Raw genomic sequence first — 22,709 nt, 5'->3', positions numbered from 1 at the left:
AATGAACTCTCGCTGGCTGTACCACAGACACAGCTGTCAGGCGGACTCCTTTGTTCATAAGGTTCTCATTATTAGCTCAACCCGAGCTGAATATTTGACTGAAGGAAAGGACCATATCATTATTTTCAGATTTCACTCTATGACTTAACTGGGCTACATCTGCCAGTGTTAGAAACACCAAGTACTTCTTGGCGCCAGGCTTGGCATTCTCTTCTATGACTATTACCCGAAATGTTTCAGCTTGAGGAAGTCTCCTCACCATCAAAACAATTTAATAAAAACTTACATTGTGATTAAGAGTTACTCACCAATTGACAGGGCATACCAGTTTTGTGCTATTTATGAATTATTCCACATAATATTTTTGGCCTAATAAATAAAATCCACATTCATAAAGGGGGAAGCCAGAAAGCCAGTTAAATGTTTTCATGATTTATAAGGTCTGTATTATACTTGAAACCATATTTCTTTAATAGGTAGACTGGCATTCCATTGGATAATTCAATCTGCTTTAAATCTATTCTAAGGCTCTAGGCATCTTGAGGGACATTCAGAATATAAATTTAATTCCACTGTGCACCTTTGAGCAATATTTCTCAGCATAGATGTGATGAGAGGAAGTGGCATAGGAATTTCTGTCAACTGTAGGGTAGAATTCAAGTATTAAAATATTGACACTAAATCCATTTAGAAAATGTTAGAAACCACCCTAGCTCCAAAATATGTTTTAAGCCTATTTAAAAACATAAGTTAAAACAACCACATTAAAGAAATAATGAAAGATCGCGCTATTAATGCATCCATGCATCTGGACACCATCAATAACAAAACTGGTGAAAACAATCTGAAATCATCTTTGGTGGTCATTAGAAAAGATACTTCAATCCTTCTATAGCAGAAAATCTCAGAGGTTTGCACTATATAGTTGTTCCAAATAACTGGAAGAAAAGGGACCAGTTTTCCACCCTAAAGAGTTAAATATAATAAATTTGTTTTAATTTTTTAGTATCTTGAAACATGAAGACTAAAAGAATGCCTTCAAGACATCTGAGATAAATAAATGGTGATTCAGCCTCTTGAAGACTTGTTTTCAACTCATCACTAAACATAGCAATCTAGTTCATTATTTGCAATCTCCAACCATAACAATATTCTTAAACCAACAATTGAAACAGGCTTCCCTGTAACTCTCACACTGGTTAAATCAATCATTTTAAGTTATTATCTCTTGTCTATACTAGTTCATCAAACACCTGTGACTCAAGGCTCACCCAACCTTTCTTTCCCATGGAGAATCATTTTTACACTATATTCCATGGCTGAGATACCGTACCATCTGGCTCATGCTAATATTTATCAGTAATTCTGAGTGCAATATCCACAAGTAAACACTTTGTATAGGGTTTTTAAAAGTTACAGAGCACAGTGGGATTATTATAATTTATAATATAAAATTTAAATATTTATTCATAGCAGATTAAATATATCTGCAGTGGCCTGCACATTTGTGCTTCCCCCATAGTTTATATGATATAATCCTGACCCCCCCCCCCCCGCCAAAGTAATAGCCGCAGAGGTGGGTCTCTGAAAGGTGATTAGTTCTTGAGAGGGGAGCCCTCATGAGTGGAACTGATGCTCTTAGTAGGAGACACATGAAAGGTCTCTTGCCCTCTTTCTGCCACATGCCAATACATGGCAGTCTACAGCCAAAAAGAGGATCCTCACCAAAACCCATCCATGCTAGCACTCTGATCTTAGACTGCCAGCCTCGTTTAGAAAGAATCAATGTTTATGGTTTAAAAGTCACCCAGTATTTGGTACTCTGTCCTTTACCAAGACATAACAAGAAAGAAAACTCCAATCTATAGTAACTTTTCCAGAAACAATGACTAGAGAAAGTTTGGTAGCACTTATGGGAAATAATACTAATCACAGTATACACAGGTAAGTTTAAAATACTTTTTACCACTAAACATAATATCCTCCTGTCCAAATTTTAACATTCAAAAGTGGTATTTTTCCACTTACCATGTTGTATGTCTTTCATATCTAAGTGAAGGCTAGACATTAATATTCCAACTGCTTGGGATCTTTTGTTGCTTAATAACTTGACAACCTGTTCCAGAAAGAAAAGGGGGAAATGTTAAGTTTAAATCCAGTGTACATAAGCAGATTTTTTAAAATTCTAAATGAAAAACATAAAAGAAAATACTTGTGTCATTAAAGTATTCAAAACACTATTTTTAATATTTAACAAGAACTTTGGGTTATCTAAAATAATCTTAAAAATCTAGTATCTTTCTTCCAGTATTCACCACCAATCTCAATGTCATGTACTTTTTTAATCTTATAAGAGTTTTATCTGGCAACCAGTAAAATTTCTAATAGCTTAGGAAGTGTGTCTGGTCGCTATGAAATAACAATTATGCATCTGATCATGCAGCCCATGATTTAAAAAGTGCTTTTTTTTTTTTAGCATGGACCTTTGAACACTTGGTCAATGAGTAAAGGGAAACATAAAAATATATGCACAGGAAGAATCTGTTAGGTCAGATCAGTTGTACCATACAAGAGAAATGTGCTTTTATTTGGGTCATTTAGAAGGTTGGCTATTTTACTGGCAGTTCCTTGTGTTCTGCATTTGACCCACATTTGGTGGAGAACTTTCCAACTAATTAATAAAGGGATACAAACATCAAATTGAAAGGACTGCATCAGCTTAATCCCAAATCTGGCTGCCCAGAGTCTGCAGCGGTCAGTGCACACACTCCCGGAGGCTTCCGGGGACAGAAGTAGGCACGCTGCTATAGAACAGTTACATTTAAACCATGTTCTGCAGACACCAACATGCCACTAATAAATCCTGTTTATGAAACTCTTATCCCAGGTCCTGATCCTTGGAGGACAGCAATTTCTATTTACTCTCTATGTTTTGTTTTAAATCTATTTAGAAAAACATTGGAGGAAAAGGAAAGAAAAGTGGTTATGGTCAAATTACCAGAAGTGACAGCTGCCATAACAACTATCACCTCTGTGGACCTTGTTTTTCTTTTTTGGTGTAAACTAGGTCAACCAGGACACCAAAAAAATAATCATACCCAGCTGTCACACAAAGTCACAGAGTAAAATAATATTCTTAATAGCAATAGGAGCCTTCAGAGCACCACCCCCAGCAGGAAGGAGGGGAATAAAATGAAATACTTGTAGAAGGACCAATCATAAAATCTCTCTGGTTGTTTCTGAAGTTTCCAGGGGCAAGGGACAATATCTCACGAGAGGCGCTGCTGGGTGTAGGGGAGGAATTTATGTGTTAAATTTGATTTTAAATTTTCTCTCTAAGAAACTTAGTAGATTTCACATAGAAAATTTAGCTTTCAATTGGACTATGCTCCAGTTAGCTCAGTGAAGCATTTATAACAATAGCATTCTCTTTTTCAGAGCTGAAAAAAAAAATAGAAATCTAAAACAATGAACTCAGACTGCATATATACTCCATCCTGAAAGATGGTTTCTAACTTCAGATAAATGCAATCTGGGTCCCATCTGTGCTGTTTGACAGAACTGCTTTTTACTATGTTTCCTATCATCTTTCAGTCCAAAATGCAAGGAGCACACTGGAGTGCATATATCACTTGACTTCCTGGAGTGTTGACATGCTGGTCACGCCCTCATAGAAACTCTCACTTCAGAGCTCCTGCCAGCTCTTCCCAGCCCTTTGAGAAGTGAATTATTCTTTACTCACCTTACACTGGCATGTCTCAGAGTCCTATTTTCTGCACCTTGCTGTCTTTATGACCTATAATTTCTCCCATATGGATATACATGCCTACATCTTCAACTCAGCTGTCTCCTACTTTCCTAAAAGCTATCTCCACTTAAATTACCCACATCAATCTTCATTTGCTATGCCTAAAACCAAATTCTTATCAGTCCCACCTGAAAGTGTCCAGCTGGCTTCTTCTCTTTCACTCCCTATACTGAGGTGAAGGTACCATCATTCTCCATCCATACAGCAAGCCAGAAACAGGAATCAACCTAGACTCTCACCTCTCCCTCATCTGCATATTCTGCTCTGCTATCAAGTCGATGATAACTCCTCTGTAACTTTAAAAGCCATCCCTCCTCTCTCATCAGTATAGTTTCATACTATATACTGCATAGGCAAACGCAAAAGATTTCCAATTTATCTCCTAAAAATCTAGTCCGTTGTTTCTTAAACTGTATTCATTGGTCCAGAGGACTTCATCATCAGTATCCAGAAAATCATTACAGATCCAAGTTCTCAGGTCCTGTATCACAAGCCTTCTAATCAACAAATATGCAAGTAGCAAGCTTCACTTTGCATTTAAAAGCCCTCCACATGATTCTAGAGCCATTGATTCAGTCTTATCCCTTCTTGTCCATTTTCCAAACTTATGTGCAACTATCTTCTCTGAAACTTTTGGTATTTCATGTTTCTTGGTATTTAACTTTTACTTTTTAAACACAGTGGCTTCTGTTTAAAGGTTAAGTCCTTAACAGGAACATATAAAATGCTTCATACAAAAAAGATGCTTTTTATATTTTAATTTAAATGCATTTGACTACAGTGTATTTAATACTTTAATATCTAAGAGAATAGACAGAAGTAATAATTATCCATCACCTAACGGAAGTCCTATTTGCAGAAGGCAGAGGCCTCATGAATAAATGGATATTGCAATTCTCCAGCACAGTTCAACCTTTGCACGGTGAGCACTGTCATGTGACCTTTTTCCTATGCCCTGGATAACAAGAAGCTATGAAACTAGAACATTTTTAAAATCCAGTGAGCACAGATACATTGGAGAAGAAAGAATAGCCTCTTCTAAAATTAGACCTCAGATTGCTTAGCCAAAAAGCAGAAAACACAGAATTAACAAATTTGAAATCTATAGAACAAGACTAGAATCAGAAAAAAGAAATTTTTGAATCTTCCTAAAATCACAGCAGGTCCTGTGAAGTCTCTTCAGGAGGTTATTTTAGACTTCCTCAGGAGGCAAGAATGTGCAGGGATTACAAGCACAAACTCTACAAAATAAAGCAATATTTCTCAAACTTTAGTTCTATCGAATTGTCTGGGATCTTTTAAAAATGCAGATACTAAATGGAACTTAGGTTTTGTCTCCGATAAGCTCTCAGATTCGAGGTGCACAAAACGTGAGGTGCCACGGTTCTCCCCTTGTTTCCTAACACATTCCAGAAAAGCTGCTCAAGTGCTCCAAAGCCTCAGATCCCTCACTGGAAAAACAATGCATCAACTTCAAGGGCTGCAGTGGACAGTTAACGTGATTATGCACCCGGTGCTCTTAGCAATGGCCTAGCATACAATGTGTTCATAACAATAGATGATAGTGATAAGTTAAATACAAAAAAAATACATGTTTGGCAGCTTTTACTTTAAATTGACTCACTCAGTCCTTTGAGATACTAATGTGTATAATGTACTGAGAAAGCAAACTGACACATTTATTACTGCATTTAAATCTTCAAGAGGGTGATTGCTGTTTCCTTCCTCTCATGTAATTCCTTAAAGAATAAATCAGGCCCTACTTGGCTCAGAGTAGTTTTGCAGCGGTTAGAAGTGACTTCTCCATTTAAATTCTTTTCATGGCATTCTGTGTGAGCAGTGAGACATTTCCTTTGACCACAGGTAACAATTGGCCATGGAAGAGAACAAAACCAAGATGTCCATCCTTTTGGCCCCCATCACAACTTTCAGGACTTTAATAGTTTGGCTCCAGAGCTACAAACATGTTTAAAATTAATATCAAGTAATTTTGGTGTGAATGATTGCTGTATTAAGGAGATGTCCCCAGTCTACTTTCGCTGCCTATATCTTTTAAAATTTCATTTAATTTATACACTAAGCCAATACCAAGAAGTTATGATAGAAGTGCAGAGGTTGAAGCAGCAAGGATAATAGGAATATATGCACAAGTATTTTTGAGATCGTTAAATATTAATTTATTTTTCAGTGCTGTGATCAATTCCTGTTGCTTGACTGACTATATAAGGAAATATCTAATAATAGTCTGAGACAGTAATTAAGTAACAAGTATACCAAAGCTCAAGCATGAATTTATACTAAAAATGTCTAACTTCCACCAATTTGAATTTTGCTCACCTTCAGCTGCTATTTTGTGAAAATGCACAGTAAAGTAATGAAGAGAGGCTTAGTCTCCACTTCCTTGCTCCAGAAAGCCCTTTCAGGCTGACACAGGGAGGCAGGGAGGGCACAGCTGTGTTTGAACTGGGCCACATCGTCCCATGGTTCAGGCGGTATCAGTGTCATACACAGTGTGTGGAGCAAAGGCAGAGCCAGCCAGCTCGGGGAAGGAACACTTTTCCCTAATCATGAGAGAGGCCCTGTGGGGGAGCCTCCAGTCTTGGGCTTAATTCCAGCTCCATTACCTGCACATCCTTGTACCCCTAGGTCCCTTGGATCCTGTGTTGTGATCTGTGAAATACAGGAGACGTGTCATAGAGTGACCCAAAGGAAGATGACTGCAGTTATAAATCAGTGTCATCTACTCAGAAGGTAGACAGCAGGCCACCACCAGTCCACCAGCACTGTAACTTGTCCACAGGAAGAATAAATGTGAACAGAAACAGAGCAAATGCTAGGAATTTTATAACCTGGTGGAGTAATGTTTTGACCACTGAATCTAGATTTGTAAGTCTTTGTTTTGGAGGGTTTTTTTTGTTTTTCTAGTAACTCATATTATATAATACATGTAATATATATTAGATAGCATATATTATTTTATACAGCATATAATATGTATATTACTACACACATATAGCATACAATACATGCTATGTGTACAGCATATTATATGTAACATGTAATATATTACTTAATAAATTATGACAGTATCAGAAGGAGATGGATAGTAGACTTCTTTAAAAAGCTCTTTGCTGGGAGAGTGTGAAAGGGACTTGAACCAAGCATTTCCTCAGGCACAGAGGAGCGTATCCAGGAATCAGAGCCTAAACAGTAATGAATATCTTAACCCTAAATCTACTCATGGTCCCCAGGCTGTCTCCAACAGATTTAAGTGAAGAAGTAAATTGTTGTTGAGCCTGCAAATGGCACCTTCTCAGAGGCCCCTAGTGGAAAGATTATTCTGCTTTGCTGCCTCAATCCCACATCAACCAGCAAAAGCCCCAGATTCACAAATCACCTCTTTAAAATGAATCAGGAAAAAAAAAGTAAGGAGGAAACCAAATCAAGCAATGGGTGACTAAAAGCAAACATAAAAGGCAAGAAAATTTAATTCATTTTGCCCACCAGTATTTGTTATCTTTTTTTTTTTTTTTAGCTTGTTGGCACTGGGGGTTAAACTCAGGGCTCCATATACGCTAACCATATGCTCTACCACTGAGCTATATTTCCAGCTCAATAATTTGAAATATAACCATGAAGTCCCAGGTGATACAGAAAGCGAAATACTATAGAAAAGAAAAAAGAGCCTTATTTCCCATTCACTCACTTTATCTCTTAATAGTGATCAAAAAATTAAAACAATACTAACACTTCATATATGCCTATTGCGATCAGTGCCTACTGTACTGTACAATAAAAATTTAGGAGAAATCCTTAGTGGTAGACCTGCAAGCAACAGATTAATGTCAGCATTAACATGAGAAGAGAACAATACTCTTTCTCAATTTTTCAGAACTGTGCTGTCCAACAAGAACAACTAGCCACAAGCAGCTAATTGAGAACCTGAAATAAACACAGACTTCAAAGATTTACTTTTTTTTAAGAGGATACCAAATATCTCATTAATTTTTTCCATTGTTTACGAGTTCAAACAATAGTACTTTGGATACTCTGCATTATATGTAATGATTTAACATTAATTTCGTGAGTTTCTTCATACTTCTCAAAAATGTGGCTGCTAGAAAATATTAAAATTGTATATGTGGCTTACACCTTTAAAGTTTTGAAGTGCATACAGGGCTTACATTCTATTTCTACCAGGTAATCTAAGAAGTCAGACATGGTAGCACACGAAATGAGGAGCAGAGTCGGGAGGATCACAAGTTCAAGCTTAGCCTAGGCAACTTAGTAGACTATCTCAAAACTGGAGGTCTAATAACTGAAATAAAAAACTAAACTCATTTAACTTGGACCTAGATTTTTGCTTTTTTTAAAAAGCTCAAGTTATAACTCAAACAGATAAAAGAAGACAACAATGGTATCCATGTGAAAGATTCCTAGGCTGCTCTGCTAAAGAGGCCTCTCTTCAGTAAGAAAACTGTATGCTAATTTTTTCCTGTTAGACAGCACAAGCAGTAACAAGTCAGAAATGTACTTAGAGGGACAATGCAATACAGATGTCAGATAATGCTTGAGAATAAAATCATTACAAATGTAAATCCCCTGCTCTCCAGACTATATTTGAACTTTGCTATTAATCAGATATGGTTCATATTATTTGCTGATTGCAAAAATAACATAAGTGAACCTATTTATAATGATTAAAGTAATTTCTTTCACCATTTATAGAAATTATACTCAAACATTTAGTGCCCATTTCAGCACAGAAAGAGTGCAAAATAAATGTTCCATTATAATATCATTGGTTAAGTACAACCCACCATTTATCAGATTCTTCCATGTCTTCAGTGAAACCTCTACTAAATTTTCTTCCTGTAATAGAACCATTCCTCTGAAGAATGCCCCTTTGAATCCAATGCTCTGGAACGAACCTAAGGTTAGCATGCCACAAATCTTAGCTAGAACTTTTGACTTGTTCAACAGTCTTTTCTCTCTCCGCATACTCTGCGTTCCCCATCTTTTTTGATTTTTAAAATTTTTTTTGTATTCTCTAACTTTTCCTCCCTTCAACAGTGTAATTTCACCACTTTTTTTATTCTGCCTTGGCAAAGAAAAAAAATGCAATTCTTTAGCTGGTTACTCCTCCTAGTATTTCCAACTAGTCCCTGGACTAATTTTCTCACTTGCCCTTTCTACCATCTAACCTATATGTGCTCCCACCAAAGCTTTCTCCTGGTCTTCTGTATGGCTTCTCTCAACATTCTACTGAGTACATCCATGGCCTGAGACAATGACTCTGACTATTTACATCTCACACCCTGCTCACTCTTCTGAGCTACTGTTCCATGTCTCAATCCACATTTTGGGCACCTCCTCCTGGAAGCCATCCCTCTGCCATCAACTCAGCATGACCAAATTCAACCCACTCTCATTTTATAAAAATGTCAAGGACATCGTGGCAGATATCACGCTTTTGTAGTCAGTGTTTACAAGGAAAGAACGTAATATAGCACACATAATTTATAGGATCATTTTATAATATTCACCCAAACAGTCAGATGAAGAAGAGTGCAGATCTTTCCACACATTAGAGACTCATAATTCAGTTGAGCATCTGGATCCCACAGCAATGTCCTGCATGAGTCCATGTGAAGACCTAGAGGTCATGCCAACATCCTCCATGAGTCCAAATGGAGGCCTAGAGACCACAAAAAATGTCTCATGCAAGTCTGCATCAAGGATCTGCACTGGGAAGACCCAAAGGTCAGTGGTGGAAGCCAGACAGTCTGTGGGATGAAGGATCTGTGCCAGCAGGCTGAGGGATCTGCACTGGTGCCAGGAAGTGATACTCAAAATAAGGACCAGAGCTCCTGCAAAAAGAACTGCAGCCATCTCAGTGACAGCAAGGTCTCAAGTTTCTCAGATGATGAGAAAGCTGAGTTCATATCAGGAAAACCACATGAAAAGCTTCTCTAGGAGAATCAATGGCACCATTTTCCTCCCCATTTCTCCTTTAATGCTGTTGGCAACAGTTCTCAGGTGGGCCTTTCACACTCAGTACCATGCTGATTCAGTTCAGCTGGGTGTTACAAGTTGTCCATTAGTTAACCCAGCACACATGCTTAAGAACCTGGACCACACATGAAGCTGGGAAGATGGCAGATTAATAAGCAGCAAAGTAAAAAGCCTCTCTGAGAAAAACAGCTCAGATGCTGGAATATAGTAATCTGGAGAAGACCAGATGTAAAGAGATGGATTGTCTTGACCCAGGAAGAAACTAAAATTTAAAAAAAGGAACAGAAAAGAAAAGAAAAACTTGGACAGAAGGTGGTAGCCAGACATGCTATCACTAGAGCCGGTACCAACTGTGTGCAAAACACCACTAGAATCCAAAGACACATTATCATGGTAAAATTGGGGGCTGGAAAGCCCAAGAGCCTTGGCGGGAGGATGCAATCACGGAGGGGAGCAGTGGACTGGAGAACTGCATTGGCAAATGGCAAGTGTGGGGGACTCAGTCCTCCTGCGGGAGTGGGTAATTGGCCAGGCATCATTTTGGAGTTGGATAGGATAAGCCTGAAACCAGAACTGCAGCTGCCTTCATTCAGTCATTCCTAGCAGGAGCAGACTGGTGAGAATTGCTTAGACTGAGTTGTGCTCCTGTGCACGATCCAATAGTCAAGGCTGAGGTTTCTTTAAAGTTTTCCCTAACTGGCTTGACTGTGTGGCACACACTAATGTGGTGAAGACTCCCAGTGGTTGACCAGCTCAGAAGGGAGGAGCCAGCCTGCCCAACCCCTGCTTGTATTCCAGTGGTCACCAGCAGATTGGGGAGAACAGCAATTCCCAGCCAGCACACTTCAGAGTAATTATAACCAATACAGGAAATGCTGGGGACCCCACTACCCACTTGTCTGGAAGAAACCAAGAACATGACAAGAGGAAGGAACAAAAGGCAGTCTCCAGCCTCCAACCCAAGCAGTACTGGCCCAGGAGAGGTAAACACAGAAGAGATCAGGAGTTGCACCAATATAAAGAAATATCTTCATGAAATTATAAAAGAACTTAAAACAGAAGTACTAATACAAGCAAAGGAAAATATAAGAAAAATAATAAAAGAAATGCTAAGCATGTCTCAAGAAGACAAAGATGGAAGAATTAGAGGATACAAGAGCATTGAAAAATGATGAAGAATCTAAAAATATTTAGAATACATGAAACAGATTAAAGAGATTCCCAAGAAATTAGAAACTCCACTGAAAGCTGGCAAAACTGCTTGAAAGAAACTAAAGAATAGACTATCAAAAGTTGAAGACAGTCTGGGAGAACATGGCGGACAGATAACAGATACTACAGGGGCTCTCTGAAAGGCTTGGTTCAGAAGTCAGGAATGGTGCGGATTAAGGAGACATAAGCAGGTGGAGATATGCTCTGCTGACTCAGGAACGAACTGGGCTGAGAGAAACCAACTTGGAATGCAGTCCTGGTGCTAAAACAGGAACAGAAAAGCCTCAGGGTGGAGGCTGGACCCCGCGCCATTGGAAGCCGCGATTTGGGTTTCCCGCCGCACGGTGACTGCCTCTACAGCGGCTCGGCAAGGAGAGAGATGTGCGGAAGCTCTGAGAATGGGAGTCTGAGAATGGAGTCGAAAACAGGACAGGCAGGGAGGCATGCCACTGACTTGTGGTGAAGTGAGTGAGAGAAACTGACACTCTACCACAGTTTGACTCCAGTGGAGGACTTTCTGGGCCCGGGCAGTCCTGCGGGAGCAGGGCGTGGTGGCGACTCCAGCCACACATCCCCCTCTCGGGCGGGATTGGTGAAAAGTGCCTGGCCTGCGTGACACTGCTGGCGGACCCCGTAGGCTGGCCCAACCCAGATCCCAGAGCCTGACGGTGGTCGGGAGGGGCGGGCCCTGTGTAGGCTGCCTGGTCTGTAACTCCCTGGTGCACTGCGGTGGGCGGGAACACCTAACTGACGCAATTCAGTCAGGCTTTGGCTGACAGGGAGAGAAGCTGGGTCTCCTATATAAGCTTGCATATATAAGGAACAGAGAATATGGGAAGAGGCAGCAACAAGAAAGTCTCCTCGGCCCCCAGTTCTGAGAAACAGGCAATAGCGAACACCGCACCAATAGACATAAAGCGCCATATAGAGAGCCTCATAGACCAATTCAGGAATGAAGTTATCAATGACCTGAAGCTAGAAGTATGCAGAATAGTTAGAGAAATGCTAAGCACCACCCAAGAAAAAACAGATGGTGGAATGGAAGAACAGAAAAAGAGGGGAGAATTGTTTGATGGAGAAAACAGAGAAAGCATAGAATACGTGAAGCAGGTTCAAAGGGACTACGAAGAAACTAAGAAGTCTATCAAAGACTGGCATAACAGCTTGAAAGAAACTAAGGACAGACTATCTAAACTGGAGGGCAGACTTGTAATATGGGAGAATGAAATGAAAAACTTCTTAAAAATAACAAAGAAACAAACAGCAATAATACAAAGACAAGAAGATGATAAGAGGATCCATAACTTAAGGATTAAGAACATAAAAGAAGAAGTAGGGACACAAACAAGTGAACTACAAAAGCTACTCACAGAAATAATCCAGGAGAATTTTCCTAATTTAGCAAAAGGTAAAGATACTCAGATGTATGAGGCATACAGGACCCCAGCTACCTACAACCCAAACAGAGCAACACCCAGGCATATAATAATAAAAATTCCAGAAATTCAATACAAGAACAGAATATTAAAAGCTGTCAGAGACAAGAAACAGACCACTTACAAGGGAACACCCATCAGAATTACAGCAGATTTCTCTGCATAAACCATCAAATGACAAAGAGTGTGGGGGGAAATAATTCAAGCTTTGGAAGATAATAATCTCCATCCAAGATTGAGATATCCTGCACAACTGTCCCTGGAAATTGATGGAAAAACAAGGTGCTTCCAGGATAAAGAGGAACTGGGGGAATTTGCAACCACCAATTCAACTCTACAGAGAGTATTGCAGGATATTCTAAAAAAAGAAAAATACAAAGAATCCAGAAATAGTGGCAGGGAGGCCACAACGAATGGAGCAGAGAACAAAATGAAGAAGACAAACTGATAGCTACTGACAGAAAAAGAGCTCAACAGAAATGAGGCAGAGAAGATTGGATGATAGGAACAGCTATTTTGGAGAAAATGACATATTAATAGGTAATACTGATTTAGTATCATCTTGTTTTGAAGTCTCATCTAGCTTTTGTTCTTCTGTCTCCAATGGTCTAAATAGGTTGTATCTTATTGGATTTTATTATGTACGACAGTATAAGCAAAAACCTTTAAAGACAAGGAGATTATACAGAAACCATTGTTCACTTTCTGTTAGTCGATTCTAAATACTCTTTAATGCTGTCATTCTCTTAAATGGTTTTACATTGTTTTGATATACTTAATGCTACAGTATACGAAGTTGTACTCAAGGATTTCAAGGAAAGAGACAATATGGTAACTACTTTTGGGTCGGGATTATCTGGTGGTGAAACACTATTCTGCTTAAATGGTTATGTTTTGATCTGCGCTGTTTCACTGTTATGCCCTCTTTTATCTCAATCTCCGCTCCATTATTTACTTTTTTATTTTTATCCGTTTAATTAAAGGAAAAAAAATAGCAGGATATATTACAGTAACCCACTTTGACTTTCCATTATCTCGATTTGAAGCTCTGTATTACTCTCACCATCTTGTTTTTGACTGATGTTCCCCTATTCTGTTTTGCTGGATAGTATCAGGTTCGAAAGTTTAGGCATCAGCTGTGAAGATAATGAGATTCATTATAACGCCCATTCTCATTGACTTTTATCTACTTTTGAAGACCTACAATGTCTCCAATGTTTTGGTTTTGTTGGTTTTATTCTTTACTGTTTTGTTCAATTGTATTATAACTAATGATATAGGCAATTCTATTAGAGATAGCGGGAGGCATTATGGTAACCATTGTTGATCACCTTGTATTATGTTTTTACATTATCTATTATGTCCACCCTTTTGACTTGACCGATTCTGTTCTGTTATGTCACATTTGATTTTACTCTCTTCCAAAAAAAGTAATAAGAACCGTGGGAGCAATGAAACCCAAAATGTGTAATAGTCATTGTACAAAAGAGAGGAAAAGAAAGTGCTCTACACTATATAACTGCATGTATATTTAAGTGTATAAGATAGAAAATGATATCACAGAGTTTTATTGGATCATTGAACAGAACTGTTTGCAGTATCATTGTTGGAATGTCTACTTTACAAGCTTTAATTTTGTGACTTGAATAATTATTTCTAAGATGACAATATGAAATCCATTAACTAGTGATTTCCTACTGTTCATTTTTTTTCTGTAAATCTGTATAACTTGTACCCTTTCTCTGCTTTTTTTTCTTTTCTCCTTAAATAAAATTTAAAAAAAAGTTGAAGACAGGTTTCCAACTTGTGATCACAAAAGGAAAGATTTCTTAAAAATAACAAGGAACCAAGAAGTAATAATACAAAGGCTATAACAAGAGAATCTATAGCTTAAGAATACAAAATGTGAGTGAAGAAGCAGGGGTAAACAAAAATAAAATACAAAGGCTTTTTACAGAAATAATTAAACTTCCCAAGCATAGGAAAAGGAAATGATATTCAGATATATGAGGCATACAGAACTCCAGCCAGCTATAACCAAAATAGATCTACACCAAGGTATATAATAATCAAGATCCTGGGGAACAGATCTATGGGCTGCATGATAGAATGAAGTCACTGTACCCTTTTAGGTACTCACCTCCCTAGACTCCTTCACGAAGAGAGAAGTTAAGTCATTCATAACAGAGACAGCCACACCAATACACCCACAAACATTTCTAATCAGCAGCAGGCCCTGAGATAGATAGCGGGGCAAAGGCACAGTTGACCACCAGGATGAAGAGACTCATCATCCTCTCCTGGCAACTATTTTACAGTCCCGCATCTCCATCATCAGGAGAGCAACCTTAACACTCATTCTTCCCACCTCTAGCCACACGGTCGCTTCCCTGAGGCTTCCTTATCTTTTTGTCCTCTCTCTCACCACCCTAATGAGGTACCCACCTCATCCCAGAGATGCAGACCAACTGGCTTTGCACACCAGGGTCCCCATCCTGCTGTCAGCCTTCATTCTGTCGCTCCCCTAGAATTCTGCTCTACTTTCCACAGCCAAAAGAGCAAACTGTCTACTCACTGGACAGGAATGCTTATGTCTCAAATCTCAAGGTCTTTTTTTTTTTTCCTGAGCATGATGACCTCCTAAGGGCTGGTTTAGAAGCCTCTTTTACACTCCAAACTGTGTTTTCTCCTACTACAATATACACATGCAGCAATGGTTGAGGCTATTCTCATTAAAAGAAATGCACTCTAGACAGAGACTGTATAGTTTCACCTGCACCAGAATAAATGGAATGTCTGCTGAGTAAGTAAGTGAACCTTATTTAAACTATTCTCATCTCAGAACCCTCCCCCTCCCGCCACCTCTATAATCTTAGAAAAATGATTCCTACTCTTGACCAGAGCTCAGAATCACTAAGGTATGCTTTTTGTTGGTAGTGATTTATTTTTTTTCTCTTTTATCCTTGCAGTGTTGGGGATCAAATACAGGGGATCATACATTCTAAGTAAGCACTCTACCACTGCACTACAGCTCGGCCCCTAGGTAACTATTTAGGTAAAGTAAAAAATCCCCCCCCCACACCGTGTGTGTGTGTGTGTGTGTGTGTGTGTGTGTGTGTGTGTGTCTGTGTGTCTGTGTGTAGAATCCTGCGAAAATCCACTTTAAAATGCTACAGCTAATGCTGATGCAGATTTCAGAACTCCAAAAGGAAATATTCAAATAATGGTTGAGCTATGATTCTACTAAAGTCAAAACTATGAGCTAATAAATAACTTGCTTTAGAATCACATCAAGACACAGTAGAAAGATGAAATAAGCTGTGTTTATTAAGTAACCAAAACCACATTTAAGTAATTACTTGCCCAACCAACAATGTTTGTTGTTAATTTGGATCTATATAAAAAAGAATGTATTCTACATTATATGGAATACTAGATAATTAAAATATCCATCAAAGAGACTCACATTAAATATTCAATGTAGATACTTTGAAGTTTCTTGCAACTCCTTACAGTCTACTGAAATCATGAATTAAGGAACAAAACTGATCCCTTCTCAGCCTTTTGGCTAAGATCAAGTGTAGGAAAAAAACTGAATAATTTGCTCACTATCTAATGCAGAGTCATAACAAGAGTTTTGTTTCCTAATTCCTAGCTAGGGGAGCATACTACTCTGTTCTGAAATGGTATGTCATGGAATTTCTGGAAACTGGATATTAGATTAGAGGAATAAGTGGCTAGATCCAATAAGGCAAATCCTTTTCTAAGTAAGGTAAGATAAGAACAGTCATCTGTAGAGATTAGGGAAAGGTAAATTCCAAAGGAGAAGTATCCAATATAAAAGTGGCTGTTTCTCACACAGTTATTTGAGCACATGGTAGCAATGCTCTGAAACAGAGACAGATGCACAAAGCAGCCAAGAACATTCTAGGAAGAAACAAGCAAAGAAGAAAGTGAGCAAATATGAATCAGTAAAACCACACTGAGTGAGAGGCTTAAGAAATGGGGAAATACAGAGAGGCCGGTTTCCAACCTCAACATTTCCAGTGATCTGATCTGTGTAAAGGTAAGAGATCTGTGATTTCAGGCCAGGTCTTTGCCTAAATTAGCAGCTATGTAACTTTAGACAAGTTCCTTGGCCTGTGGATCTCAATCTTGCTATCTGGAAAATGTAGTTAATAATCCATATACAATAGTGCCATACATGGTAACATGCCAAATACTTATAAAATATAAAAACTCTTGCAAATGAAAGATTATTACTATATTTAGTTTATTCCAGTAAGAATACTATAACAGAAAGTTATAAGGAGCAAACACTCAGATTTAGGAGAGAAAATAACTTACACACTGGCTAATTTCTGCCCTACTAGGGATTTATAAATGGTTATTCTCCTAAGAACTCAGAATTCTGTTTATCACCCTGTAACTCTTATTTGGATTCAAGTTTCTTATTTCAAAAAACTAAATTTGCCTCTTGATTTTTGACCCAATAGGAATCAGGAACCAATTTGCCTTTTCTGACCAGACTGATAGTAATTCATGAAACAACAGACATCTTCAATCTCAACTCTTCTATACTCAGAAGTGAAGAATGCTTGTAGGGGGTTTTGCAGAACAAGAGATTATCAGGGTGTCTTTTGTCCATGCCCACAAACAAGGAAGACTGCAGTGTTCCTTACAGGACCACCTTTTCCTGCTCAGATGAACATTAAGCCTCAGGGCAGGGTGGCCGATCTCACAGACATCCAGCAGCATTCCAAGGCACAGCTGGCCACAGAATACACTGACATAGAGTGTGCCAGGAGTGGTATCTCCATACTATCTGGGTGGCACCAGATAATCTCTACTTGGGCAGCCTACACACAGTCGGAAATGAAACAGGCAGAGTCTGGTAATGAGCAAGAAGACATCTGACATCGTTTCCTGAATAAGAATCTAGAAGTCAACCTTGAAAATAAAGCACGGTCTACCCAGGCATTATTTAGTCGCGGACCTGTCTTTAGGCATAGGTGTCAAACTATGGCACTGCTGAGAATACCTTACCTGATTTACTCATCTTGCATTTGAATCCGGGTCAACCTCAGAAGACTGACGGCGGAGAAATTTGGAAAGGTTACCCATCCAAGCCCTGAGCTCGCTCTGAGAGCTGCCAGTCTCCTTCCTTCCCTCTCTCTATTGCCTCTGTTTTCCTGGTGGATATTTGAGACTTCAGTTTAGAAAGCTGTGCTTTGCTTTCATCATCTAAATGCTATTTCTCAATTAAATGAATTCATTGTTTCAACCTCTTCTGGCACCATCTTTATAGTTCTAGCCTTTACTTTTGTTTGGTCCATAATTCTAATACTGGTCTGCTAGTTCCCAAATCAACTGGAAGCAAGAACTTCAAGTGTGCAAATAATTTGGTATTATTGCATATCTCTTCATTGAGTAAAAATTACTATCTGATCCTGTACTATTTCTTGATAATAGAATCTCTCTGTCATTTCTGCCACTCAAAACACCATTATAAATCACAGTTAAATTAGCAGCCAAGTCATACACAAAAGACATTTTTAAAAAAACACAAACATATGCTCTGATTTGGAAAACAAGACACACGTAACCTATATTTCTGAGAAAGGTGTACTCAGAATGCCCAGCGTGGGTAGTATTACACACACCTGTAATACTAGCCCTTGGGAGGCCGAGGCAGAGGATCACTGTGAGTTCAAGGCCAGCCTGAACTAAACAGTGAACCCTGTCTCAAAATAACAAAAGCAAAAACAGTAGAAAGAATGATTCCTGCCTTCCCTTAGCCACACTGGGTTTAACGGAGAATGATACAACCTCTCCCTTTGACAACATGAAATACATTCAAAACACTGACTCACAGAAAAGACAAGGGGGATTAGTATGGAAAACAGAAAACAAAATATGACCCAAGGGAGGCTGGGATTCTCTCTACTCAGCTAAGTGCCTCTAAGGCTTGCTAGCTTCTCAACCATGATCCCAGGGCCCTTTCAGCCACCTGATTGCACACCGACACCTACCTGCGGACACATCACAGCACAAAACATGGCACAAGCATCTACAAATGAAAAGCCAAAGGAAAAACTTTTCTATATTTTTTAAAGAGGTAAATTTAAAAGAACTAGAAATTCAATGTCTTGGTTATAGCAACTTCATTCTTAAACAGAATTGGAGCATTGACCAGAAAGACAAAACAAACAAACAAACAAACAAAAATTGAAAAAACGAAAGTCTAAAGTAATATCAAATAAAAGGACCATAAAAAGTGGCATTATTTATATTATTAAAAATTGTATTCTAATAGGTGGCATTTTTCAAAGTTCACTATTATAGTAATGTATCATAAAGTTTAAAATAAATATGACATGGCTCTTAAAACAAAATGCTTTTCTAATTAAAACAAACTATCATAAATCTCCATCCCTCTGTACTTTTCTAAAACAGAGAAAACATGCAGAAATGTTTAAACTCCATGAACTTAAAACAATACACAATCCTCTCAACATAATCTTTTGCCACATCAGCCAGTTTTGTTACGTAGACTATGTGCCGGATATAATTTGGTCCTTCACCAGTTCAAAGAGCTTGGTAATCAGAAAACAACTTTTCATTTCTCTGATTGTATGTAAGTCTCCTGAGCTATATTCCTCTCTTTAGAATTTCTGCTCAAACTTGGTTTTAGATATGTATCTTATCTACCATTTTCACATCACGGTTTTAGCATTTAAAATTCATTTAGAAGCAAAACAAGCTTCTAAAAGTATCAGAAAACTATTAAGTTGTAAGTAAGTGCATAATCCAAATGTTTCACTATCACCCCAAAAATATTTGGCTACCAGGGCTAGAAAGAAGTGTAGCTCAGTGGTAGAACATGTGCTCGGCATGCCTTGGGCCCCAGATTTGATCCCTAACCCCAAAACATTAAAAATAAATTAACAATTTGGATATTGAATACTTGGATACAAAACATTGACATCAATATCTCAGTTCATATTTTAGTATTCTCAAGGGGAGATGCTAGTTATCACAAATAAAAGGCGTGACATAGTTAATTTAATGTTAAGAAAAATACAAGCAAATAAAAGACTTATTGAGAACATTTACATATTTACTATTATTGCTTATAGCAACTGTGTATTGATAGACTATTACTGGGTAGATAATAAAAGGCTTCTTCTACTATTTCTGTAGTCGTTACAAAAACCCAGTGGAGAAGGCAACACGATAGCCCACACTGCACTGCTGAACTCACTTGATCACACATCCATTAAGGGAACCTGGTCCTGTCCAGTTTGGCTCCAGAGTGCATTCTCATGGCCAGGACCCTGCAAGACTACTAAGCTTCACCAGGGACAGAATACGCTGTGCCTCGTGTTTCCATCCTCTTAATGACCTGTGTTATCTGATACAATTATTACGGACAGGTAATACATAATGAGAATAAATTATTTTTCGAGTTGTTAGCTAAAAAGCAAGCCCATCTGAACAGTCTGTCTCCATTTCAGGAAAATTGTGAAAAACAAATAAAACCAAAAACCTCCCTTTCTGTTTTTTTGTTCATTTGTTTTGAGACAGGGTCTCACTATGCAGTTCAGGCTGGCCTTGGGCTCACTTTGTAGCCTAGGCTGGTCTTAAAACAATCCTCCTGCTCTAGCCTCTCTCCCAAGTGCTGGGATTACAAGAGTGCACCACCATGCCCAGCTGTTCCTTTGTTCTTACAGCAACACCACACAGGTGGTAAATTTGATGAGAACCGATCTCATACAGAAGCAGTATTCAGGAAGCCAATGATGCAGCAAGCATATATTTCTCAAACAGCATGGCACAGTAAGCATCTAATGATTCAATGAATAGGTATTCAGTTCGTGGAGTGTTCAAACCTGCTTCTCTCTCTAGCTGTTAGAATGACATGGCTGTGTAGCCTTCCCATAGGGACAAAACTTACTTTCTGGCTCTATCCACAGAATCTGCTAGTGCCTATAAAAATACAAAAGCAAAAACTACATTTCTTCCTACCATATGGAAGAAGCTATTTCTAGTTTTCTTGCAAATCTACACTCTATTTTTAGAAATGACATACTGACTAAGCACTGGCTGATTTTCTGAAGACCTCCTAGAGTTTGGAAGTGGAAAAGAGATGAACAGTGACTTGACAGTGAACTAATTTATAGTGCTCATTTTTAGAAAATAAAAGTTTCAGTATGTGACTTAAAGTCCTTACAGACCAATAGTCATCTTTCTGATGGTGTCAATTTCAGGGATCATGTATTTAGCAATTTTCCTTCCTTCAATCATTCCATTTAAATAAATGCATCACACTGTACCAAATAACCCCATCACATGTTCATCCAACAATAGCCAAATCACTCATTACTCATCTCTAAAGACATCTTCAACTTTACTCTTCCCAAATCTCAAATTAGTGTTTAGTCAATAAATAGTTCCAGTAAAGTGGATACTGCTTGGGAATTTCTGTTGTGAAAGCACTGATATTAAACTGAAGCAGTAAGTCTCAAGTTTATACTTCACTTAACTGTTGTACACACACACATGTAAATATCACACAGATCACTGTATAGAACATTATCAACATCCCTGAAGGCTCCATTCTATTTCTCCTTCCTACCAATATCCCTTCTCCAAAGTCTTATTCTGATTTCTATGGCCATGGATCACTTTTGCCTATTTATGAACCATATATAAATGAAAAATACTGTTTATATGGGCTTTTGTCTATGAGATTCATCAATGTTGTTGAGTGAAACAGTATATTGTTATATTTCATTGCTGTGTACTAGTCTACTATGTAATTATACCTCAAATTATCCTTTCATTCAATATTGATAGATATTTTTAAAGTTTTTAGTTTAGAGATATTTAAACAGTATGACTTTTGAGTATTTCTAAATTTTTATATTCATAGGAACTCTACCTCAGATATATATACACAGAAGCACTCCCATACCTAATGAGCCATAGTGCATATCTATTAAATATTGGTATTTACTACCAAGCAGTTTTCCAAAATAGTTGTACTTTTTTGGACATTAAGGAGCCCAATTTATGAAATAAATAAATAATGTTTCAGACTTTCCAATAACTTTTTTAAAGCTTTACAAATATCATGATGACAAAATTATTTATCTTTGAACAAAATCATAAAACTAAATATGTCACCCATTGGGTTATAAAGTAGATAAATCTTCAGGGAGGCTGTTAAATATTTCATTGGTTTCTAAGTGCCACATCTACAGAGACACACACAAAGGACAGATGCACAGAAGTATTTGGCACAATATCCATGATCATTGGCTGGGCTTTCAGAAGCATGAACATAAATATATACAGTGTTAAGCACATTTCAGTAGTCAATAAACCCACTCAGTAAACATCTAGTGGGTACCTAAATCACATCAGTTCTAACTTTTAAATGTTTCCCAACTCATTCCTTTGTTCTTTTGAGCATTATTTTCTCTGGAACACTGTGTCATCTATATATTTGTGTTTGGTTAACAGTAATTTTGAATTACTTATGAGTATATAAACATCTTTATAAAATACTACTGAGAAATATTTACTTCTGGGTTAGATTTTTTCCAGTCAGTTCATTCTGTCTCACCTCTAAACTGTGTTTAGAGGGGTAAGAGCACTCAGAGAAGACAAGTGAAACCACCTCAAAACCTAAGGAGACAGATTATCTTTTAAAAGATTCATTCAAAAGTCATATAAAAGTTAATTTTAGAATCAGAGGCTGACTCAGGATTATGAGTCTGTTTCTCCCAGCTCTGTATGTTTGAGTTAACTGCAACAAGCAAGAAACTTTTAATTATCCTGTGGAATTTTACAGGTATAACTCAATTCCAACTTCTCAGGGCCCAGTCGTATTTTGAAATCTCCTGCTCAGTCTTACAAAGCTCAAGTACTAAGCTCAGTTCTTGGCACACAGTTACTATTCAGTAAACAGTCGTGGGGTAAATTAATGCGATATGGAATCCTCGGTTATCTTACTGCTCTTATGAAATTCCCTTCTGTCACTACACCATGACTCAATCTGAGGGGAAGATATGTCTCACTTTGTGTCTCATTGGGTTCCATCCCAAGATAAAAAGACCATCTGGAGTGTTTTGTTAGTCTACTTATTAAAATGCAAAGAGAAATATAAAGAAAACGCAGGGTGATAAACAAAATGAGTCACTGCAATTTCTTAGAATAGAGAACTGATAATG

The 22,709-nt window shown here is 38.0% G+C and overlaps 1 protein-coding gene across 2 annotated transcripts in view; it reads right to left on the bottom strand.

Annotated features, from left to right (window-relative positions):
- The window catches only part of Fmn2 (formin 2), a 308,299-nt gene that overhangs the window by 164,891 nt on the left and 120,699 nt on the right, over positions 1-22,709 (bottom strand). For both annotated transcript variants that reach the window (XM_063240263.1, XM_063240264.1), the window contains one exon: positions 2,029-2,116. In XM_063240263.1, the coding sequence (XP_063096333.1) occupies positions 2,029-2,116 (88 nt within the window). The remainder of the gene's footprint in view (positions 1-2,028; positions 2,117-22,709) is intronic.

The sequence above is a fragment of the Cavia porcellus genome, unplaced genomic scaffold (assembly GCF_034190915.1).
Source record: "Cavia porcellus strain 051 isolate PalLab524CR breed Dunkin Hartley unplaced genomic scaffold, mCavPor4.1 scaffold_29, whole genome shotgun sequence".
Lineage (NCBI taxonomy): Eukaryota > Metazoa > Chordata > Mammalia > Rodentia > Caviidae > Cavia > Cavia porcellus.
Note: the sequence above shows the minus strand (reverse complement) of the source record. Positions and strands in the feature narration are given on the sequence as shown.